Source organism: Mirounga angustirostris, unplaced genomic scaffold (assembly GCF_029215605.1).
Source record: "Mirounga angustirostris isolate CCGP_5_RB_7025 unplaced genomic scaffold, mMirAng1.0.hap1 SCAF_7, whole genome shotgun sequence".
Taxonomy (NCBI): Eukaryota; Metazoa; Chordata; class Mammalia; order Carnivora; family Phocidae; genus Mirounga; species Mirounga angustirostris.
In genome coordinates, this window is record NW_026991715.1 from 29306705 (window position 1) to 29326125 (window position 19421).

General features: G+C 47.0%; 1 protein-coding gene across 1 annotated transcript in view; it reads left to right on the forward strand.

Moving 5' to 3' along the window:
* The first annotated feature begins 1145 nt into the window (after positions 1–1145).
* Positions 1146–19421, forward strand: part of PCBD2 (pterin-4 alpha-carbinolamine dehydratase 2) — a 49513-nt gene continuing 31237 nt past the window's right edge. The window contains exons 1-2 of the mRNA XM_045892822.3: positions 1146–1356; positions 4121–4252. Of these exons, the coding sequence (XP_045748778.1) occupies positions 1273–1356; positions 4121–4252 (216 nt within the window). The 5' untranslated portion in view covers positions 1146–1272. The remainder of the gene's footprint in view (positions 1357–4120; positions 4253–19421) is intronic.

The window sequence follows — 19421 nt, forward strand, 5'->3', positions numbered from 1 at the left end:
CTCTGCCCACTTGAAGCATCAGGCAAAGGAAACAAGAATGTCTTAGATGGATGCCTTGAGATCAGTGACATTTGATCAGGGTCTGCTGCGAGAGTCCTCCTTTGAGTTTTTGTCAAGTGGGCAAACACTGAGAATGTATATTGAGCCATGTCTGAATTTTAGCATATCTTAAGACAAAAAAAGCTTTTTTCCCCCAACTCCATATGGGAAATGAAATTAACTGCTAGCAACTGCTAATTTGAACTTAAATGGACTCTCATATTTAAAAAAAAATTCTCGGGTATGTGGATAAACCCTATGAAAATTGGTTATATTAATTTGTTTAAACTAGTAAAAAAAAAAGGTACAAGTGAATATACTAAAAACCAGTGAACTGTACACTTTAAAGGGTGAATTTTTCGGCATGTGACATCACATCTCAAAAAAAAGGCAAGAAAAGAGAGGAAGAATAAAATATTAGTAAATACGTCCATAAAAGACTACCCCTCTTCTCCAGAAAAAAAAAAAAAAAATTCCTGTGTATCAGGAATTCCTGGGTACATCCATCTCCGGAGCGCGCACCGTGCGCTACTCTCTATAGAGAGCATGAAGAGCCAGGTTTCCAGACCGTCCTATCTGGGCCAGCACAGATGAACCAGCGTGCCCAAGGCCTCAGCAGCTAGGCGGGCCCAGCAGAGCTTCCATCAGCACCCACGGCTCCCTGCCTCACAAGCCCCGATCCGAAGCCCTATGGTTCTCTGCCCTCCGCGAGCAGGGACGGGAGTGGTCCCACAAGCACCCACCGGAGCCCATCTCCTCCCGTCCCCGCCCGCGAAGTCCTCCCGCCGGCTCGGGCTCTTGGCCCCATCGCCCAGGAGGGAGCTCGGCACCGACCGTCCGCGAGTGTGCGGCGAGCCGGGGCCCGGACACCGAAAAGCCGAGCCGGGGGCCACGCCTGAGCGCGCTCGCCGGCCGGCCCATCTCCCGGCACTGCCGGGAAAGCGGCCCCGGGGCCGACACGACGCAGCGGCCGCGGGGCCGGCGCTGGGAGCGCGGGGTCCTGCGGGGGCGCGCGGGGTCCTGCGGGGCCCTGCGGCGGCCGCCCGCCTGCTGCCAGCGCGGTCGGCGGCCCCGAAACTCCCGGGACCTTCCGGGGCGGGCTGCGCGGGCGCCTGCAGGACCGCTTGGCCCGCGACTGGGGGCCGCCCGCACCACTCCCGGCTCCCGGCCGGCCCGGTGGACGCCTGCGGGCGGCGGGCAGGCAGCGCGCCGGGCAGCCCTCGGTGGGCGGCCATGGCGGCGGCGCTAGGGACGCGGGGGGCGCCGCGGCTCCTGTTGGCGACGCTGCGGGGCCGGGGCCCGAGCTTCTCGGCCATGGTGAGTGCCGGGGCTCGCGGGGCGGGAGGAGGGCGAGGCCCCGCGGCGCCTGCTGGGGGGCTGGGGGGAAGGACCCGGGACGGCCCCGAAGCGGGCCCGGCCTCCGGCCTCGGACCTTGGGGAGCCGCGTTCGGGCGCCGGGCACCTGCCCGACGCCTGGCCGGAGACAAGGGGCCCGCAGCACCATCGTTTTTTCCTGGCTTACGCATCCCGTCGTGTCTACGAGACTGCCCGCCGGAAAAAAAACCGAGGACGAGTTTTGTTTAAAGAAAGCACGAAAAGTAGCTGTAAAACTCTCTGATGCTAAGGGTCACCTGAAGTGACTAAAGGCGCTGTGCCGCTAGACTGCGCTCGCCGAGGGCAGGGACCGGCTCCCGCACGGCGCATCACCGGAAACCCGCTGGCTCAGCGCTGAGTTAACTCACTTGTTTTGCTGTGAATTATTCATAAATTATCTTTTTTGGGAGTGACAGATCTATACTTCTTCCCTCTTCCGCGGGGCGTTCCGTCGGTTTTCTGGCATTAGAAATTAATATAGTGGGATAAATTAACTTGAGGGAAAGTTTTAACACGCAGCACCACCTAGTGGGGAAATGTTGCATTAAACTTCCCATTTCATCTTAAGTTGCTTGTTTTGAAAGTTTGGAAGTCTTTAGTAGACTACATTTAAAATAGGTCGGTGATGGAGGAAGGTGAGCACGTGGCCATTAAGGTGAGAACACGAGTTGAGTGCTTACTGTCACCTAAGCGTGTCCCTAGGTGTACCTGTGCCCAAGGTGCTGATGTTTAAGTAATATTACGGGGTTCAGAGGAGTGAATAAACAGACGTGATTTGAGTGGCTGCCACGTGCCAGGCTCTATGCCGGTGCCTTCATATTCAAGATCTCTTTAACTTAACTCTTTCAAAAAAAATCTCAGGGCGCCTGAGTGGCTCAGTCAGGTAAGTGTCTGCCTTCCGCTCAGGTGATGATCCCAGGGTCCTTGGGCTCCCTGCTCAGCAGGGAGTCTGCTTCTCCCTCTCCGAGCTCTCCCACTCCCCCTGCTTCTGCTCTCTTTCTCTCTCTCAAATAAATAAAATCTTAAAAAAAAAAGAAGTCTCGGGGCGCCTGGGTGGCTTAGTCATTAAGCATCTGCCTTCGGCTCAGGTCGTGATCCCAGGGTCCTGGGATCGAGTCCCACATCGGGCTCCCTGCTCAGCGGGGAGCCTGCTTCTCCCTCTCCCTCTGTTGCTCCCCCTGCTTGAGTCAAATAAATAAAATCTTAAAAATAACTAAATAAAGTCTTAATATATAAGGAGCCCTCCCCCAATTAAAGAGAAAGACTAATAAACAGAAAAATGAGAAAAAGCAGTTTACAAAAAAAGAAATACAGGGCGCCTGGGTGGCTCAGTTGGTTAAGCGACTGCCTTCAGCTCAGGTCATGATCCTGGAGTCCCGGGATCGAGTCCCGCATCGGGCTCCCTGCTCGGCGGGAGGCCTGCTTCTCCCTCTCCCACTCCCCCTGCTTGTGTTCCCTCTCTCACTCTGTCTCTCTGTCAAATAAAGTCTTAAAAAAAAAAAAAATTTAGATTATTTCTTATAGTGGGTCACTGTAAAAGTAATGAATAGATGTTTTGAGTCTTAATAGTTTAAGCGGTTTTGATAATAGGTCTTCAAATATTTTTAATTAAGAGGTGTTTTTTTTTTTTTTTTTTTCATTTTTTTCTTGTGTTAGTTGTGGGGAAGGGTGGCTGACCTAGCAAGGAAGAGAAACAAGAAAACTGGTTCATAAGCAACCTTTTTTCCTCTTAGAATAAGTTGTTTTTTTGTTGCTTTTTTTTTTTTTTTAAGATTTTATTTATTTAGAGACACCTGGGTGGCTCAGTTGGTTAAGCAGCTGCCCTCAGCTCAGGTCATGATCCCAGGGTCCTGGGATCGAGTCCCACGTCAGGCTCTCTGCTCAGCGGGAAGCTTGCTTCTCCTTCTGCCTGCCGCTCCCCCTGCTTGTGCGCTCTCTCTCTCTCTGACAAAGAAAATCTTTAAAAGAAAAAATTTTATTTATTTATTAGAGAGCATGCACGCACCAGCGGAGGTGCGGGGAGAGGCAGATGGAGAGGGAGAAGCAGACTCCCCACTGAGCAGGGAGCCCCACGTGGGGCTCGATCCCAGGACCCTGAGATCAAGACCTGAGCTGAAGGCAGATGCTTAACCCGCTGAGCCAGCCAGGCACCCCAGAATAAATTGTTTTAAAATAATTTTACTTACTCTGTCCTCTTACTTACATCAATGTCAGTGATAAAGGGTTTCAGGATTTCTGAAGTGGGAATGAGTTGTGGTTTCTTGGTGGAAGATCCAGCTCAGCTCCCAGTTGCCGTTTGATGAGGAGCCCTTATAATATGTTTTGTCTTTCTGGGTGACAGTCCCTCTCTCACCTGAGCCTTCAGTAGCCCTGCAAGTAGGTAAGGTCGGAGGTATTGGTTGGCGATACGGTCATTGGTAAGATGACCAGCGGTAATGGCTGATGGCTGTGTCTGTGATCAACCAGAGACAGAGCTGTGAAGTGTGAGGCAGCAGTAAGGCGTGTGAGACGCCGTGGTGTGGAAGCAGCTGCTTTTGTATGGAGCTAGCCTTATTTTTGTCTCTTTTTTGAGAACAGAGGAACCCCAAATGGTCACAGATTGTTGCCCTTTAGGTATTTTTCTGCATCTGTCCATAAGGTAAAGGGCTATGCGTTTGAGTTTAATGGAACGTCTACCTTTCAGATATTACATGTGTTCTTTCCGCAGGCAGCAGATGCTCACCATTTGACAGCAGAGGAGAGGAACCAAGTTATCCTTGACCTGAAAGCAGCAGGATGGTCGGAATTACATGAGAGAGACGCCCTCTACAAAGAGTTTTCCTTCAAAAATTTTAATCAGGTAATTATGACGTATTCTTGCTAGTGCCATGGTCTGTCTATGTCACCTTACGCTGCAGCTCTTTAATCCTGCTGGTTGTCTGGTCCCATGTGGACCCGTAAGAAGTCAGTGACCGCTGCTCTGTCCTTGTTGACAGATGCTCCCATCCAGCCGGGTGAGTCTCAGCTGTAGGGGAAGGGAGTGGATTTTGTCATTTGCAAAATCAGATTCTGAACCCCCTGGTTTGGTGTGGGTTAGGATATTTGATTTCCTTTCAAATTTTAAATAACATTAAAAGGGCGTATGAGTTTTTTATGTGTATCAGAAGAGGGCCTGAGTAAAAGCAGTTGAGAAACATACACCTGCTCAACTGATTTCCCCTACTTTTCTTGGACGCTTGTCAAGTTTTCTTTCTTCCCGTACATGTATTTCAGTCTTTAAATCAAGCCCCAAGCTTCAGCCTCTTCTCTGATTAGCTGGTTTTCCCCCAGCCCAAGAGCCTGCCCTTGTAGCTTTTCTTAAAAGCTCCCCTCCCTCCACCCCCGCCAAGACTCAGCCTTAACAAGGTAACTGGTCCATTAGGGCCCCGCCCTGTTTAGAGAGTCATCTCCCATGACTTACCCTTCAGCTCTTACCCCACTGCATTTATATAAGGTCGGTGCTTTTGACTATTTCATGTTTGTTCAGTGAGTTTGGTAATCCTCTGGACAGATTTATTGTTTTTATTTATATTAGGTGTCAGCATCTAGAAGGCAGAGACCATGTTTGCTTAAATAACTCTCTATTGTACCTAACACAGTTCTGGGTACAAACAGGCATTTGATAAAGGCAGACATTGATTACGGTGTTTGCTAGTTTCTGGAAGGGTGTGTGAGGACCAGATTTCCACCAAACAAACCTTCGACATGTTTTCCTAGTAAATGCCGTTGGCTCCACTGAGCTGCATGCCCTATTCTGTTCTCCATCCGTCTGGCTGCCAGCCTTCTGCTTTGAGTCTCCAGCTTCTGAGGAGACCTAGACGAAGCCGACTCCCTGTCCCTGCTGCCCCATGTGCTTGACAGCTCTTGTCAGGGGCTTAGCACTCCGTGGCTGGTGGCCTGGAATCCCATTGGTACAGTAAGCTCGTGCATAAGCTCTAGGTAGCATTTTCCAGGCTTATTAAAATTCTTACATGTGTACAGCCTGACTTCTTTAAGCCTGGGCTAATTTATTGGGCTTGAACATGTGGCTTAAAGTACTTGAGTAGTGTTGCCTCAGGCCCTGCCCAAGAGTCAGTCATCCAGCCCACGCTAACCCTGTGCTTGGGGTGACTTTCAGAAGTGGGAGGGAAGGGAAGCTGTGCAGGGCATCCGTGATTAAATGTAATATTATGCATTGGGACATTTTATTAATTTGGCTTTTTTTTTTTTATTTCCTTCACTCAGCTTTTAGGAGAAAGAGGCAGATGACAAGAAAATCAGCCAATGTCAGGGAATGTATTCAGAGAAGCAGCCCTGAGATTATATCCTGGGGTCAGTTTTCCAGCTGGGTCTCTTAGGACTTCTGCATGTACAGTGGCCTGTAATTGCATCTGATGTTGTAACACCTGTCAGTGCCCACCCACCCAGCATCACCAGGAACACACCTGGATTTAGTGGAGCAGGTTGGGGCTGAATTGCTTGTTGCAGCGAGGGAGGCTGCACATCCCAGGGAACTGTGGGGCGTCTCAGGGAGGTGTTGGAAAGATGGTTTGGTCTGGTTTGGATGCTGTCAGAAAATGGGCAGGTCTGTGATTCAGTATTTTAATCAATCTTACCAGTAGGGAGGGTAGACCAAAGTGGGGCCAAAGCTGAAATTGGCAAAGAAGCAACACTCGCTCATTAGCTGGGAGAGGGGGATGTTCGGTACTTTGTGGTGTGGACAGTGTTCATGTTTTGTCTGTGTTCACATAACCTTGCAGCTTGGTCTTGTTTTTGTTTGAATCCATCCTGCTCACGGAGTGGACTTGTCTGCTGTTGATGTTCGTGTGTAACCCCAGGGACTCGGTGTGCGTGCTCCCAGTTGTCAGAGTTACCTTTCTCTTTTGCACAACCAGTGTTTAGAGTCGTGACCCTCTCGCACTGATAGATCCTCACTAACCTTTTATTTAGGACAGAAAAGATCCTATTTTTTTTTTTTTAATAAAGATTTTATTTATTTATTTGACAGAGAGACAGTAAGAGAGGGAACACAAGCAGGGGTAGTGGGAGAGGGAGAAGCAATCTCCCCACAGAGCGGGGAGCCCGATGCGGGGCTCGATCCCAGGACTCTGGGATCATGACCTGAGCTGAAGGCAGACGCTTAACGACTGAGCCACCCAGGCGCCCCAAGATCCTGGTTTTTATTATAAAACAATAACAGGAAATGCTAGAATAGGATGTTGTAAATTAAGAAAAATTCTCATTGCAACTTCTTTCATCTGGCGTTTATTCTTTTCTAGTCTTTCTCCACAGATAGAGTTTATTCACAATGTAGCAATTCATGCAGTTACACTTTTAAAAATCAGCTTGACTTTTATTGTAAAAGTAGTATTTATTAACTCAACAAATATTTATTAAGCATCTTCACTGTGCTCGGCACAATTCTAAGCTCAGGTAGCTCCGTTCTAGTGGAGAAGACAGACAAGAAGCAAATGAGTAAATAATGTAACTTCAGGTAGAGATAAGTGTGACGCAGAAAAGTAGGATATTGGAATGGAGGCTGTTTAAGATGGGGTGGTCTCGCAGGCCCTCTTTAGGGACGGGACATCCGAGGCCTGAATCATGCAAAGGAGCTCAGCATGTGAAGACCCAAAGGAAGAGCATTCCTGAAGGAGAGAAAAGCAGGTACAGAATTCCTGAAGCAGGTATGATCTTGGTGTGACTGAGGAAGAGCCAGGAGGCCAGTGTTCTGGAGTGAGCAGGAAGGAGAGACTGATAGGAGATGGGGCTGAGGAGAGGGAGAGCCCAGAGCCCTGAGCCCTGGAGCCTGTGTCCATCTGGTGAGGAGTTTAGATTTTATTCTGGGTACAAAGCTGCGGGGCTTTCAAGAACAGACGTGCCATGATTTGGTTATGTTCTAGAAAGACTGTCCTGGCTGATGTGCTGTGACTAGACAGTAGGAGGGCCAGAGCAGAACCAGGCCCACTAGCTAGGACGCCGTTGTGGCAGGCTAGGTAAAAGATGATGGGGGATTATGGAGCTAGCAGCGGAGTGGAGAGAAATGTAGGATTCCTCATATATTTCGAAGAGAGAGCAAACAAGGCTTTCTGTTAGATTGGATATGGGGGAAACGGAGAGTCAAGGATGATCCCAAGGTTTTGGTTTGAGCTAGAGGGTCAAGGGTGGTACTGTTGGTGTCATTTCCTGAGTTAAGGAAGATGGGGCAGGGTAGGGAGTTGAGAATCCTGTTTCGGACGTGGCAGGTATGAGACACTTGTTAGTCACCCAGGTGGTGGTATCAGGTCAGCACTTGGGTATGTGAGGTCGGAGCTCAGGCTGGAGGTACTGGGTTGAGGATTGTCAGGGGGATAATTGTGAGAGTACAGGCCTGGTTGGCAAGAGGGCACAAGATGGAATGGGCAGGTCGGGGCGCAGGGCACCTGGTGTGTCCACTGTCTGAGGAAAGAAGGCAGAATGTATAAATGCAGATGAACGTTGGTTGCTACCCTGCTCTTGGGAAGTACAGGTAATTCTCTTTGATGATTTCTATTTTTTTAGTGAGGTTATCAATTGAGAATGAGCAGGAGTGGCAGGGAGGAATGTTGGAGATCTGGGAAGATTGGAAAAAGAGTGGAATAGTCTCTTGGAGGCCAAGACAATCCACTAATTAGGGGATTGTGGTCAGTTTCTGGGCAGTTTTCAGTGTCACTGGGGATTTTTTTTCTTTTTTTTAAGATTTTATTTTTTATTTATTTGACAGAGACACAGCGAGAGAGGGAACACAAGCAGGGGGAGTGGGAGAGGGAGAAGCAGGTTCCCAGCTAAGCACAGAGCCCGATGCGGGACTCGATCCCAGGACCCTGGGATCATGACCTGAGCCGAAGGCAGACGCTTAACTGACTGAGCTCCCTCCGGAATCTGGAGGGAGCCACTGTCTCCCTTAGCAGAGTTCAGCCCACACTGGATGGTAGCGTATATTTTAAAAAGTCTCAGCTGAACATAGAGGTAAAAATTATATTCTTTTTTATCTTCTTAATAGGTTATGAACATTTTTCAGTTCTCTACATAGTCTTTTTACTTACAATAAATCTTCAGGAGGAAGGTCACACTTGTTGGGTGTTAACAGTTTTTAAATGGTTTGCTAATGTAGAGTGTGTGGAATGGTGTCACAAGTTCGCTTTAGAATTCATTTCTCTTATTACTATAGAAAATGAACCGTATCTTTTTTTTTTTTTTTAAGATTTTATTTATTTATTTGACAGAGAGAGACACAGCGAGAGAGGGAACACAAGCAGGGGGAGTGGGAGAGGGAGAAGCAGGCTTCCCGCTGAGCAGGGAGCCTGATGCGGGGCTCGATCCCAGGACCCTGGGATCATGACCTGAGCCGAAGGCAGACGCTTAATGACTGAGACACCCGGGTGCCCCTGAACCGTACCTTTTAGAAACATTTTTACTGGGTGCTTGGGCGGCTCAGTGGATTAAGCGTCTGCCTTCGGCTCAGGTCATGATCTCAGGGTCCTGGGATTGACCACTGAGGCGGGCTCCCTGCTCAGTGGGGAGCCTGCTTATCCCTCTCCCACTACCCCTCCTCCTTCTCTCTCTCTCTCTTTTTTTTCCCAAAGTCTTTCTCAAATAAAATCTTAAAAAGGAAAAAAAAAAACATTTTTATGACCTTGGGTGAAAAACCTATTTCTCAAAGCTTTGGGTTATTCTAGGTTTTACTATAATAATAAGTAGCCAGCAGAATACATTGCAACTTCTTTTTTTCCTCAGTGGTTTTATTCCAGGATATGGTTAGTTCCAAATAGTCCACATTCATTTGATAGCTCAGATGGGTGCAAATATTTAGAGACTATAAGAGCAGAATTCCCAGGGAGTTCTAACGGTGTTGGTGGCTGCCAGGGCCAGAGGTTTCTGTGGCCGGGAGCCACTGAATCTCCCTGGGGGAGGACTGCGCTGAGCCACAGCGTGTTGAGGGTTGCAGGGCAGTGTGTCGGGCATGGCAAGCCTCCTTGAGCCGTCAGAGCATCGTGCTGCCAGGACTTGAAGTTGCAAGTATCTATGTTTAGAGCGCTTGGACTCACACAGGGTGGGCTTGGCGTTTGTAAGGAGTTTTGCTTTTCTTCTTTTCGTGTAGACTTAGGGAGGGAGAGGTCTTTCAGTGACAAACTGATGCTTAAGTGTTTGGCAACTGCAGGGCGCCTGCGTCGAAAGAACAAGACGTCGGGTGGGAATGTCCCATAAAGGTAAATTTTGTTAGGTATTGACATTTGTGGAGTCAGGTGGGAAGCTTGCAAAATCTGATGCGGTTTGACGGTTTGGAAGGAGGTGCAGAAGGTGAAGCTTTGGAACCCAGGAAACAGCTATTCCAGATGCCAGCAGGTGGAGCCCTCCAGGGCAGGAGCCACAGCCCCCGGGGAGGGCTCCCCCATCCTCTCCCTTGGGGATGCTGGAGTCTCCCTTGTTCAGCATGGAGAGAAGTGAGCCATCAGGAATGGGTTGGCAGCCACGGTGGGACACCACACCTGGTTTGGTATCTTTGGGGTGAATGAAGAATTCCAGGAGGAGGATACAGGGAGTTTCCAGCTGGTAATGGAGAACACTTCTGACTCAGGAGAAAGGGACGCAGCTTTGTGAGAAAGACCTGGGATTCCCTGCTTTCCCAGAGGAGCTCCTCTACCGTGTCTGGGCCGTCTCCGGCGGACCGGCCCTCAAGGCATTGGATTTTCTAAGGGTGAATCATACGAACTGGCCCACAGCCCGTTTTGACCTGCAAGAATGGCCCTTTGCAGCTGCATAGCGGATCACAGGTAGGGCTTGCCGGCCAGGCCCGAGGTTCGTTTGTCTGGCCTCTTGTTCCTCACGTCGGGGCTGCTGTAATTGCTGCCCTCTGAGCGGCCGGGGCCGTGAGGCTGCTGGTGCCGAGGAGCCCCGTCTCGTGCGTCCAGCCTCGGTAGCACCGTATGTGACCTCGGGGTTTGTGAAGTACTTCCCTGCCTGTGTCCCGGAGCTCCTGCTGTAGAGCTGTTGAAAGTTACTGTTGCTGACTTGCTTTATAAAAATGTTTTATTGAGGACTTTGATAATAGGCTTATGGTTAACATTTTGAAACACTTAGTGAAGTCAAAAGCTTGATGATACCAGAAGAAAGACAACTGTTAATGAACATCTTAACAGTCCTCAGTGGGACACGGCTCTCAACAGCTCTCGTTGTGAAAGAATTAATTCGGGTTTCGTTGTTCCTTGTTGTAAGCCAAAAGTCGGTGCACGTGAGTTATGAGTCAGTAATGCAATAATAGAAATGTCACATCTGAGCGCTCTTGAAAGTGGAAACGTACTCTGTTGAAGGTAGGGGAACACTCCCAGGAGGATGTTCCCAAGGCTGATTCATCGTGTAGCTTAGAGAGTGTCCTTTGCTGTTACCATATGGGCTCCTGTCAGGTCAAGTGAAAACCTGTATGCTTATCAGACACGGTGGCTTTAGCCTCGCTTGTGCCCGCTGATGGGCTCTGTAGCCGCTGCTGACTCGAAACCTCAGAAGCGTCCTTTGCTGTCACTGGAATGGAGAGCAACACACCGGAGCAAACATTTGAGGGGCTGATTAAAATATCTGTGTGGTGGGGCGCCTGGGTGGCTCAGTCGTTAAGCGTCTGCCTTCAGCTCAGGTCGTGATCCCAGGGTCCTGGGATCGAGCCCCGCGTCGGGCTCCCTGCTCGGCGGGAAGCCTGCTTCTCCCTCTCCCACTCCCCCTGCTTGTGTTCCCTCTCTCGCTGTGTCTCTCTCTGTCAAATAAATAATAAAATCTTTTAAAAAAAGTATTTGTGTGGTGTATTCATGCTGGTGTTCGCTTTGCAGTTTCTCCTGGGGCTCCAGGGAGCCGTGGGCAGATGATGCTCGTGCTGTCAGGCGGTGGCTGGGACAGCGGTGTTGGTGTCCTTCAGGGTAGGGAAACTAGAGACTAAAATGGTATCATTTGGCCTCTTGCTTCTGCTGTTTATCTCATGACATGGGTTTAGACCTGATGTGTATTTGTGAAAATACATGGAATGGACAGACAAGAGGAAATGTAAAACAGGTGTCAAAAATGCAAATACGACGCCATGGTGCAGTGTGAAAACGCTGTGGCCATTACCCCGGCCTTTCATAAAAATGGACTTTTAACTGCATCGCTTTTTCTTAGTCGTATAGTAAATCTTCTGTTTACAGAACGTAGCCTGAGTATTTTGTGAAAGTCAAACAGCCAAGAAATATAATTTCCTCAGCAGTCTTTGTCTTGCCCTTTTACAGATGGCGTAAAATCAGGTGTGTAAAAAATAAAAAGCAGTTTGAGCTGACGTGAAAGGTATTTCAGATTTATGCATTGCAGATGATATTGGTATGATTAATGCATTCATTGCTTTTTTTATTGCTTTTCACAGATAATGTACATGATGCATGGAAAATGTTGTGGGTTTAAATCTTTGCCAGCTTTAGACTGTGAATATCAGCAGATGTTATCATATAAGTACTATAGTTATTATAAAATAAAAAATTTTTCATGAAATGCATTGACATAAATTTCATTTATGTAAATTGCTTTCATTAGTACAAAACCTTAGCGTAGCCGTTAGGGTTTGTGAAGCACTTTAGATGAGATTAACTTGGTATAATGTGGTCAGAAATGGATTGCTTTAAATTTAACTGACAAGAAAATAACACTCAAAAGTTAGGAAATTACCGAGGCATTTGTTTTCCGCCTGCATCGCTGGGACCGCTTAAATAGGCTGAATATGAATTGATAACAATGGACTGCCGGCTCAGTAATTACAGAAAGTAATTTAAAGGAGACCTCAGATAATAACTTCAGTGTACTTTGGGCTTGCTCTTTTCTGTTCTGTTTTTCTTGAGCGTCCCAGCCCTTTGCTTCAATACAGCCATTGAAAACAGTGTGCAGGTTTGCAAAGCAAGAGTTTTGTCAGAGTTTTGGAGCATTAGGGCTGTGACATAGAAACTCATGTTCAGCTCTTTCTAAATACGGATCTTGGGTACGTGAAGGAGCGGCCTCAGCAGCTGGTCTTCTCTCCCTAGCAGCAAATAGAGTGGTGCACTACTGTTTCTGTGGTGGGGGTGGGGGGTGGGGGGGTGACCACGTGCCCTCTGCCCCCAGGAGGGATTCAGCCCCCCAGTGTGGACGGGTAGGGAAGGGGCTTCTTCCATGGCTTGGAGCTCTTTGTGTTCTGCTCTTTGCCCTATATCTTTGCAAACAAAACAGAATGGTACCTCGTCTCCCCCATTTTGCAGATAATTTACCATCATGTTGCCCTTCTGATCCAGGCTGGAATGGGCCATTTTAACTAATTCACTGCATTTCACAGAAGGACCCTGAACCAGACCGAGACCGTGGGATTGCTTGTGGTCACACTGGGTCATGTCACAGTGGGTGTCACACTCACATCTCCGATTCCTACAGCAACATGTTTAGATCCTACTGTGACACAGAAAGTTGTTTTTGTTTTTACGTTTATTTTTTTCTAGGAGATATCTTTTTTCCAAGGACTACCTGTTGGATTGCTTTCCACCTTAAATGGGTTTGACAACACTTCCCTGAGAAAGGCACTATTCACGAGCTAAAACAAACAAAGCTGTACTTGTTCAAGAGTAACCCGGGTATCACTGTTGAGCAATCAGAGTTCATTTAATTGTATCGTTAAAATCAGTCCTATCAAAACAGCCAACGCCACTAATGAATCTGTTTGCTTCTGTGATCTCAACCAGCAAGGCAGGATTGTGGCCTTCTACCATATCATTCATCAAACTGATTTCAAATGCCCTGTCCTCACCATTGCAGCCCTGGCTGTGGACACGTACCAGGCACCTGGAACAGATCCAGTCAGGGCTGGGCTCACACTGAGAGCCACAGAGCCTACCTCTGGAGGGATCAGTGAACGTAGCGAGGTCTTTGAGCTGGCCACCACTGAGGGACTAGCTCCACCCTGAGCGTGGAAAGAGGACAATGTAAAAAAAGTACATGATTCCATTTCTGCCCAGAAGACCTTCCAGTTTTTTTTTTTTTTAAAGATTTTATTTTATTAATTTTTGAAAGATTTACTTATTTATTTTAGAGAGAGAGAACACAGAGGGGAGGGTCAGAGGGAAAGGGAGAGAGAGTCTTAAGTAGACTCTGCACTCAGCGCAGACCCTGATGCGGGGCTCAGTCTCATGACGCTGAGATCACAACCTGAGCTGAAACCAAGAGTCAGACATTCAACCAACTGTGCTACCCAGGTGCCCCAGATTTTATTTTTAAGTAATCTCTATACCCAACGTGGGGATCGAACTCACAACCCTGAGATCAAGAGTCACATGCTTTACTGACTTGAGCCAGACAGTTTTGCTGGGGAGGTGGTACATCTCAATTGTACAAGATAGTTGATTTTTAAAATTTTCATGTTGATGAGGCACTAAAATGTGAAGTACTAATAAACTGAAGGTGTACTCTATCTAGCATGGCTGCCTGGAGAAGGGGGGTTTTGAGTTGGTTCTTAAATGTCTGACAGGTTGGTGTAGCCACCTTAGAAAACAGTATGGAGGATCCTCAAAAAATTAAAAATAAAACTACCATATGTTCCAATGACATATATATTGTGGGAATATATCCAAAGGAAATGAAAACAGTAATTCAAAAAGGTATCTGCACTCCTATATTCAAGCACCATTTTTTACAATAACTAAGACGTGGAAGCAACCTAAGTGTCGATTGATGAGTGAATAGGTATAGAAATTGTGGCCTATATTATATATAGGAAACCCTGAAGATTCTACCAAAAAACTACTAGAACTGATAAATGAACTTAGTAAGGTCATAGGATACAAAATCATTGTACATACAGAAATCTGTTGCATTTCTGTACACTATAATGAAGCAACAGAAAGATTAAGAAAACAATCCCATGTGCATTTACACCCAAAATAATAAAATACCTAGGAATAAACTTAGTCAAGGAGGTAAAAGACCTATATTCTATAAACTATAAAACACTGATGAAAGAAATTGAAGATGACACCAACAAATGGAAAGATATTCCATGCCCATGGGTCAGGAGAACAAGTATTGTTAAAATGTCCATACTACACAAAGCAATCTATAGATTTAATGCAATCCCTATCAAAAGACCAACAACATTAGGGGCACCTGGCTGGCTCAGTTGGTAGAGCATGTGACTCTTGATCTCAGGGTTGTGAGTTGAAGCCCTACATTGGGTGTAGAGCTTACTTAGAAAACAACAGGGCTCCTGGGTGGCTCAGTTGTTAAGCGTCTGCCTTCAGCTCAGGACGTGATCCCAGGGTCCTGGGATCGAGTCCCACGTTGGGCTCCTTGCTTGGTGGGAAGCCTGCTTCTCCCTCTCCCACTCCCCTTGCTTGTGTTCCCTCTCTCACTGTCTCTCTCTCTGTCAAATAAATAAAATCTTAAAAAAAAGGATATCTGCACCCTTATGTTTATTGCAGTATTATTTAAAATAGCCACGTTATGGAAGCACCCTGAGTTCCACTGATAGATGAACGGATAAAGAAGATGTAGTACAAATACATATTTAAAAAATATTGTTTTATTAAGGAAGGCACATACTGCATGGGGCACTGGGTGTTGACTACATCAAAAACTAATGATGTATGGTGACTAACATAACATAAAATTAAAAAATATATATATATACACACACACAATGGGATCTTATTCAGCCATAATCTTGCCATTTGCAACAACATGGATGGCGATAGGGAGTATAACACTAAGCGAAATAAGTCAGTCGGAGAAAGACAAATATCATGATTTCACTCATATGTGGAATTTAAGAAACAAAACAAATGAACAAAGGAAAAAAAGAGAAAGACAAACTGAAAAACAGACTCTTAACTCTAGAGAACAAACAGATGGTTACCAGAGGGGTGGGGGATGGGTGAAATAGGTGAAGGGGATTAAGAGTATACACTTACTGTGATGAACACTTGAGTGATGTATAGAAAATTTTTTAAAAATATTTTATTTCTTTATTTTAGAGAGGGAGAGAGAGAACATGCACACGAGCGGGGGGAGGGGTAGAGGGAGAGACTCTTGAGCAGACTCCTTGCCGAGTGTGGAGCCTGACGCAGGGCTCCATCTCATGACCCTGAGATCATGACCTGAGCTGAAACCAAGAGTCGGTCACTTAACCGACTGAGCCACCCAGGTGCCCCTAGAATTGTTGAATCACTGTATTGTAAATCTGAAGCTGACATAGCACCATATGTTTACTATACTGGAAATAAAAAACATAAAAAAAAGAAGATGTGGTACGTATGTGGTATATATTACAGTGCAATATTATTCAGTCATAAAAAATGAGGAAATCCTACCGCTTGAGGACTTTATGCTAAGTGAAATAAGTCAAAGAAAGACAAATACTGTATGAGCTCACTTACATGTGGAATCTGAAAAACAAAAGGACTTAAAAGAGATCAGACTTGTGGTTACCAGAGACGGTGGGGGAAGAGGGAATTGGAGAAAGGTGGTCAATAGGTAACAAAAGTCTGATAGGTTTTTTGAGTGAAAGAGCTAAGGAAGGACATAGGTCAAGAACGGGTTGGGGGGGGGCGGGGCACATCTTACTTATTTGTAATGTGTTGGGGAAATGAGGGCCCTAAGTGTGGTTCAGTGAGATGGACTAAAGATTGGAAAGGTAGGTCCTTGTGGGGCTCTCTCTCCTGGGTTTAGCGTCTCAAGTTTAGAGTAGCTGAAAACAAACATCTTTCTTTCCTCCAACTTGCTTGTTTCTCTCAGCAGTACCACCATTCTCTTGAGCACCTAGACCTAAAACTGAAGAATTACCTTGGTTATCAGTTACTAAAACCTCAGTGTCTTTGCCCAAGACTGTGCTCTAGTCTGGGTTCACCTTGTCTCCCCCTTGAGTTCCTGTACAAGCTTTCTTACAGCCTTTCACCTCCCTGCATGCATTGGTCTCCGTGCTGCTTTGTTGTGACCAAGTTGGTCTCTGCTCAGAAAATCTCATTTCCTTCCTATTTTATCTTACAAGACATCGTCATCCCAGAGGTTTTCTTTTCTTTTTTTAAGATTTATTTATTTCAGAGAGAGACCGAGAGGGAGAGAGAGAGAGAGCTTGCCAGGGTGTGCATGGGCGGCGGGGCGGCGATGGGCAGAGGGAGAGAGAATCCGAAGCAGACTCCCTGCTGAGCGCAGAGCCTGACTCGGGGCTCGATCTCATGACCCTGAGATCATGACCTGAGCTGAAACCAAGAGTCAGATACTGACTGAGCCACCCAGGCGCCCCTTCTCAGAGGTTTTCAGAGCTGCCCACAGGCTGGCCCTTAACCTCTCATTAGTTCTCTGCCAGAGGCCTCTTTAGAGTCTGTTAGAGAGTAGAACTAAGAGGTCACTTAGTCATCACCCTCACTGAAGAAGTGGGGAAACTGAGGTTCAGATAGAGGGAGCACGAAACAGTGGCCATGCTGGAGCTGAAGCCAAGACTCCCAGCATCTTGGTTCATTTCTTTTCTATCTTTATTTAAGCCGTTCTTCACCTTCTTTGTTCCATCCCACCTATCTTTTGTCAATATGTCCACATCTCACCCACTTCCAGAAAGTTTTTCCTGATGCTTATGCACTCAGCACTAATAAGCTATTACTGTGCACTTATGCTAGGCACTATGCTAGACCCTGGGGGTGCAGTGATGAGCAAAGTAGATATTGTCCCCATTTTCTTTTTTTTTTTTTTTTTAAGATTTTATTTATTTATTTGACACAGAGAGAGACAGCTAGAGACGGAACATAAGCAGGGGGAGTGGGAGAGGGAGAAGCAGGCTCCCGGATGAGCAGGGAGCCCGATGCGGGGCTGGATCCCAGGACCCTGGGATCCTGACCTGAGCCGAAGGCAGATGCTTAACGACTGAGCCACCCAGGTGCCCCGATATTGTCCCCATTTTCATGGAGCTCACTAGATACAGGAACGGAGAGAGAGCATAAACAAAGCAATGACTATATAATTGCAAATTATGGTAACTGCCATGAAAGAAAATCCTAGTAGCTAATGCCTAATGAACACTTAAACCTTGGGCCTGGCACTATTTTGTAAGGATGTTATATGTATTTATTCACTTAATCTTCACAAAACCCTGTGAAGTAGAGACTATTTTCCTCATTTTACAGATTGGAAACTGAGGTTTAGATTAAGTGACTTGCCCAAAGCTCCACAGCTAGTAAGCAGTGGAGTTGGAATTTGACCTCAGGCAGTCCCCAACCATTTGCCGGAATGGATGCTGCCTCCCCAGTAGAAAAGAGTGTTATAAGAAAGAATAATGGTTAAGACCTAATTCAGTTTGAGGAGAGCCATCATGGAAGTTCTCTCTAAGGAACTGAGAAGCTGATGCACTTTCTTCCACTGCCCCCCCCCCCCCCGTCTTTGTCCCTTGAGGCATTTTATTTGCACATATGTATTACATTCCTGGGAAAAGAATCCCAGGATTTTCCCTCCTGTGTTTACTTCTTGATTCTCAGTGGTCCATGATGCCAGCTGAAGTTGTCAGTACAATGAAATCAAAAGGATGAAGGCAGGTTATTCAGCCTTTTTCTTTTCTTTATTTCCTTTTTTTTTTTTTTTTTTAAAGCAGGCTCCACACCCAGCGTGGATCCTAGCCCTGGGCTTGAACTCAGGGCCCTGAGATCCAGACCTGAGCTGAGATCAAGAGTTAGAGGCTTAATTGACTGACTCACTCAGGAGCCCCTATTCAGCCATTTTTCTAGATCTTTGAGTTGCACATCGGATCTAGGGCTGATCACTCCTCACTGATTTGACCTGCCCCTGAAGTTCACAATTTTCTGATTGACGTGGTTATCCGTGACCTCAAATTCACAAACATAACTATGCTTCATCTTCACAGTCAGAAACGTGACAATGACTTTGGAGCATAGGCTAGTAAGAAAGTGGCGTTTGCCTCTCTTTTTGGCATTGCCGACACTCTTGAAAGCATCTGTGAGGACATGCACAGACACCATGACAGTGGCAAGCAAAGATGGTGGAAAGACGATTAGAGGGGAGAGTGCGAGGTATAATGGGAAACGGGAGGGCTGTCATGAGACTTTCAAAGGGGTGGAGGGGGAAGGATTAATAGCGGAAGTAGGTGGGGGAGGGTGAAGGACTGATGCCTTTTCTTAACAAGGCCAGTTAGAGGACTTAGAGGATGGAGTGGAAGGGGAAGAGGAGCAAAGGCCATAGAGGGAGAGCTGGAAGGAGCTCGTGCGTTCATCCGGGTGGACCCAGCAGGGGATTACGGATCCGGGCAGTGGCCGAGGGCAAGCACAGAGCTGGAGGGGGTGGAGCTGTGCTTTGGAGCAGGGACCAGGGGTGCCACACGTTACTTTTATAAAGGGAACACCTAAGATTCTCTGACTAAGGGGGAGTGGTGATGGGTGATGAGGAAGAAGAGAAGGGGGTGTTAAAAATGACTTCCAGAGGAACTGGGTGGTCAGAGTGGCATTTATTAAGCTGGGGAAGTAGGGGAGGGGAACATGATGGGGGTGCTGGCATGAAGATTTCTGGTCTGAACATCGTTAAGTGTGAGTTGCTGGGAGACATCCAAGTGTCAACTTCAAGAACATAGTTTTATGTCTGAGTTAGGGACTTAGAGTAGAGGTCTGGGTTGTGGGTAACTGGGGAGTCTTAGGTATGTGTGGAGAAAAGCCAAGGTAATAGAAGAGACCACTCAGGCAGAAAGTGTGATGTGAGGAGAGAAGAGAGCTCGGGATTCAGTCCAGTTAGGGGTTGGAAGGAAGAGCAGGAGCTAGCAGAAGACTGGAAAAGACTTAACAGTGAAATAGGAAGACCGGCCCGTGTCCTATCACAGAATCCTGAAGATGGTGTTTTAAAAGGGAGAGAGGAGTCAGTTCTGCCAAGAGTCCAAGTAATACCAAAGGATGACCACTGCTTTAGAACTGTGCATAATCATCAATGACCATGGCGAGGATGGCCTGGATGATATGGTGGTGGGGGCCAGCCTGGACAGG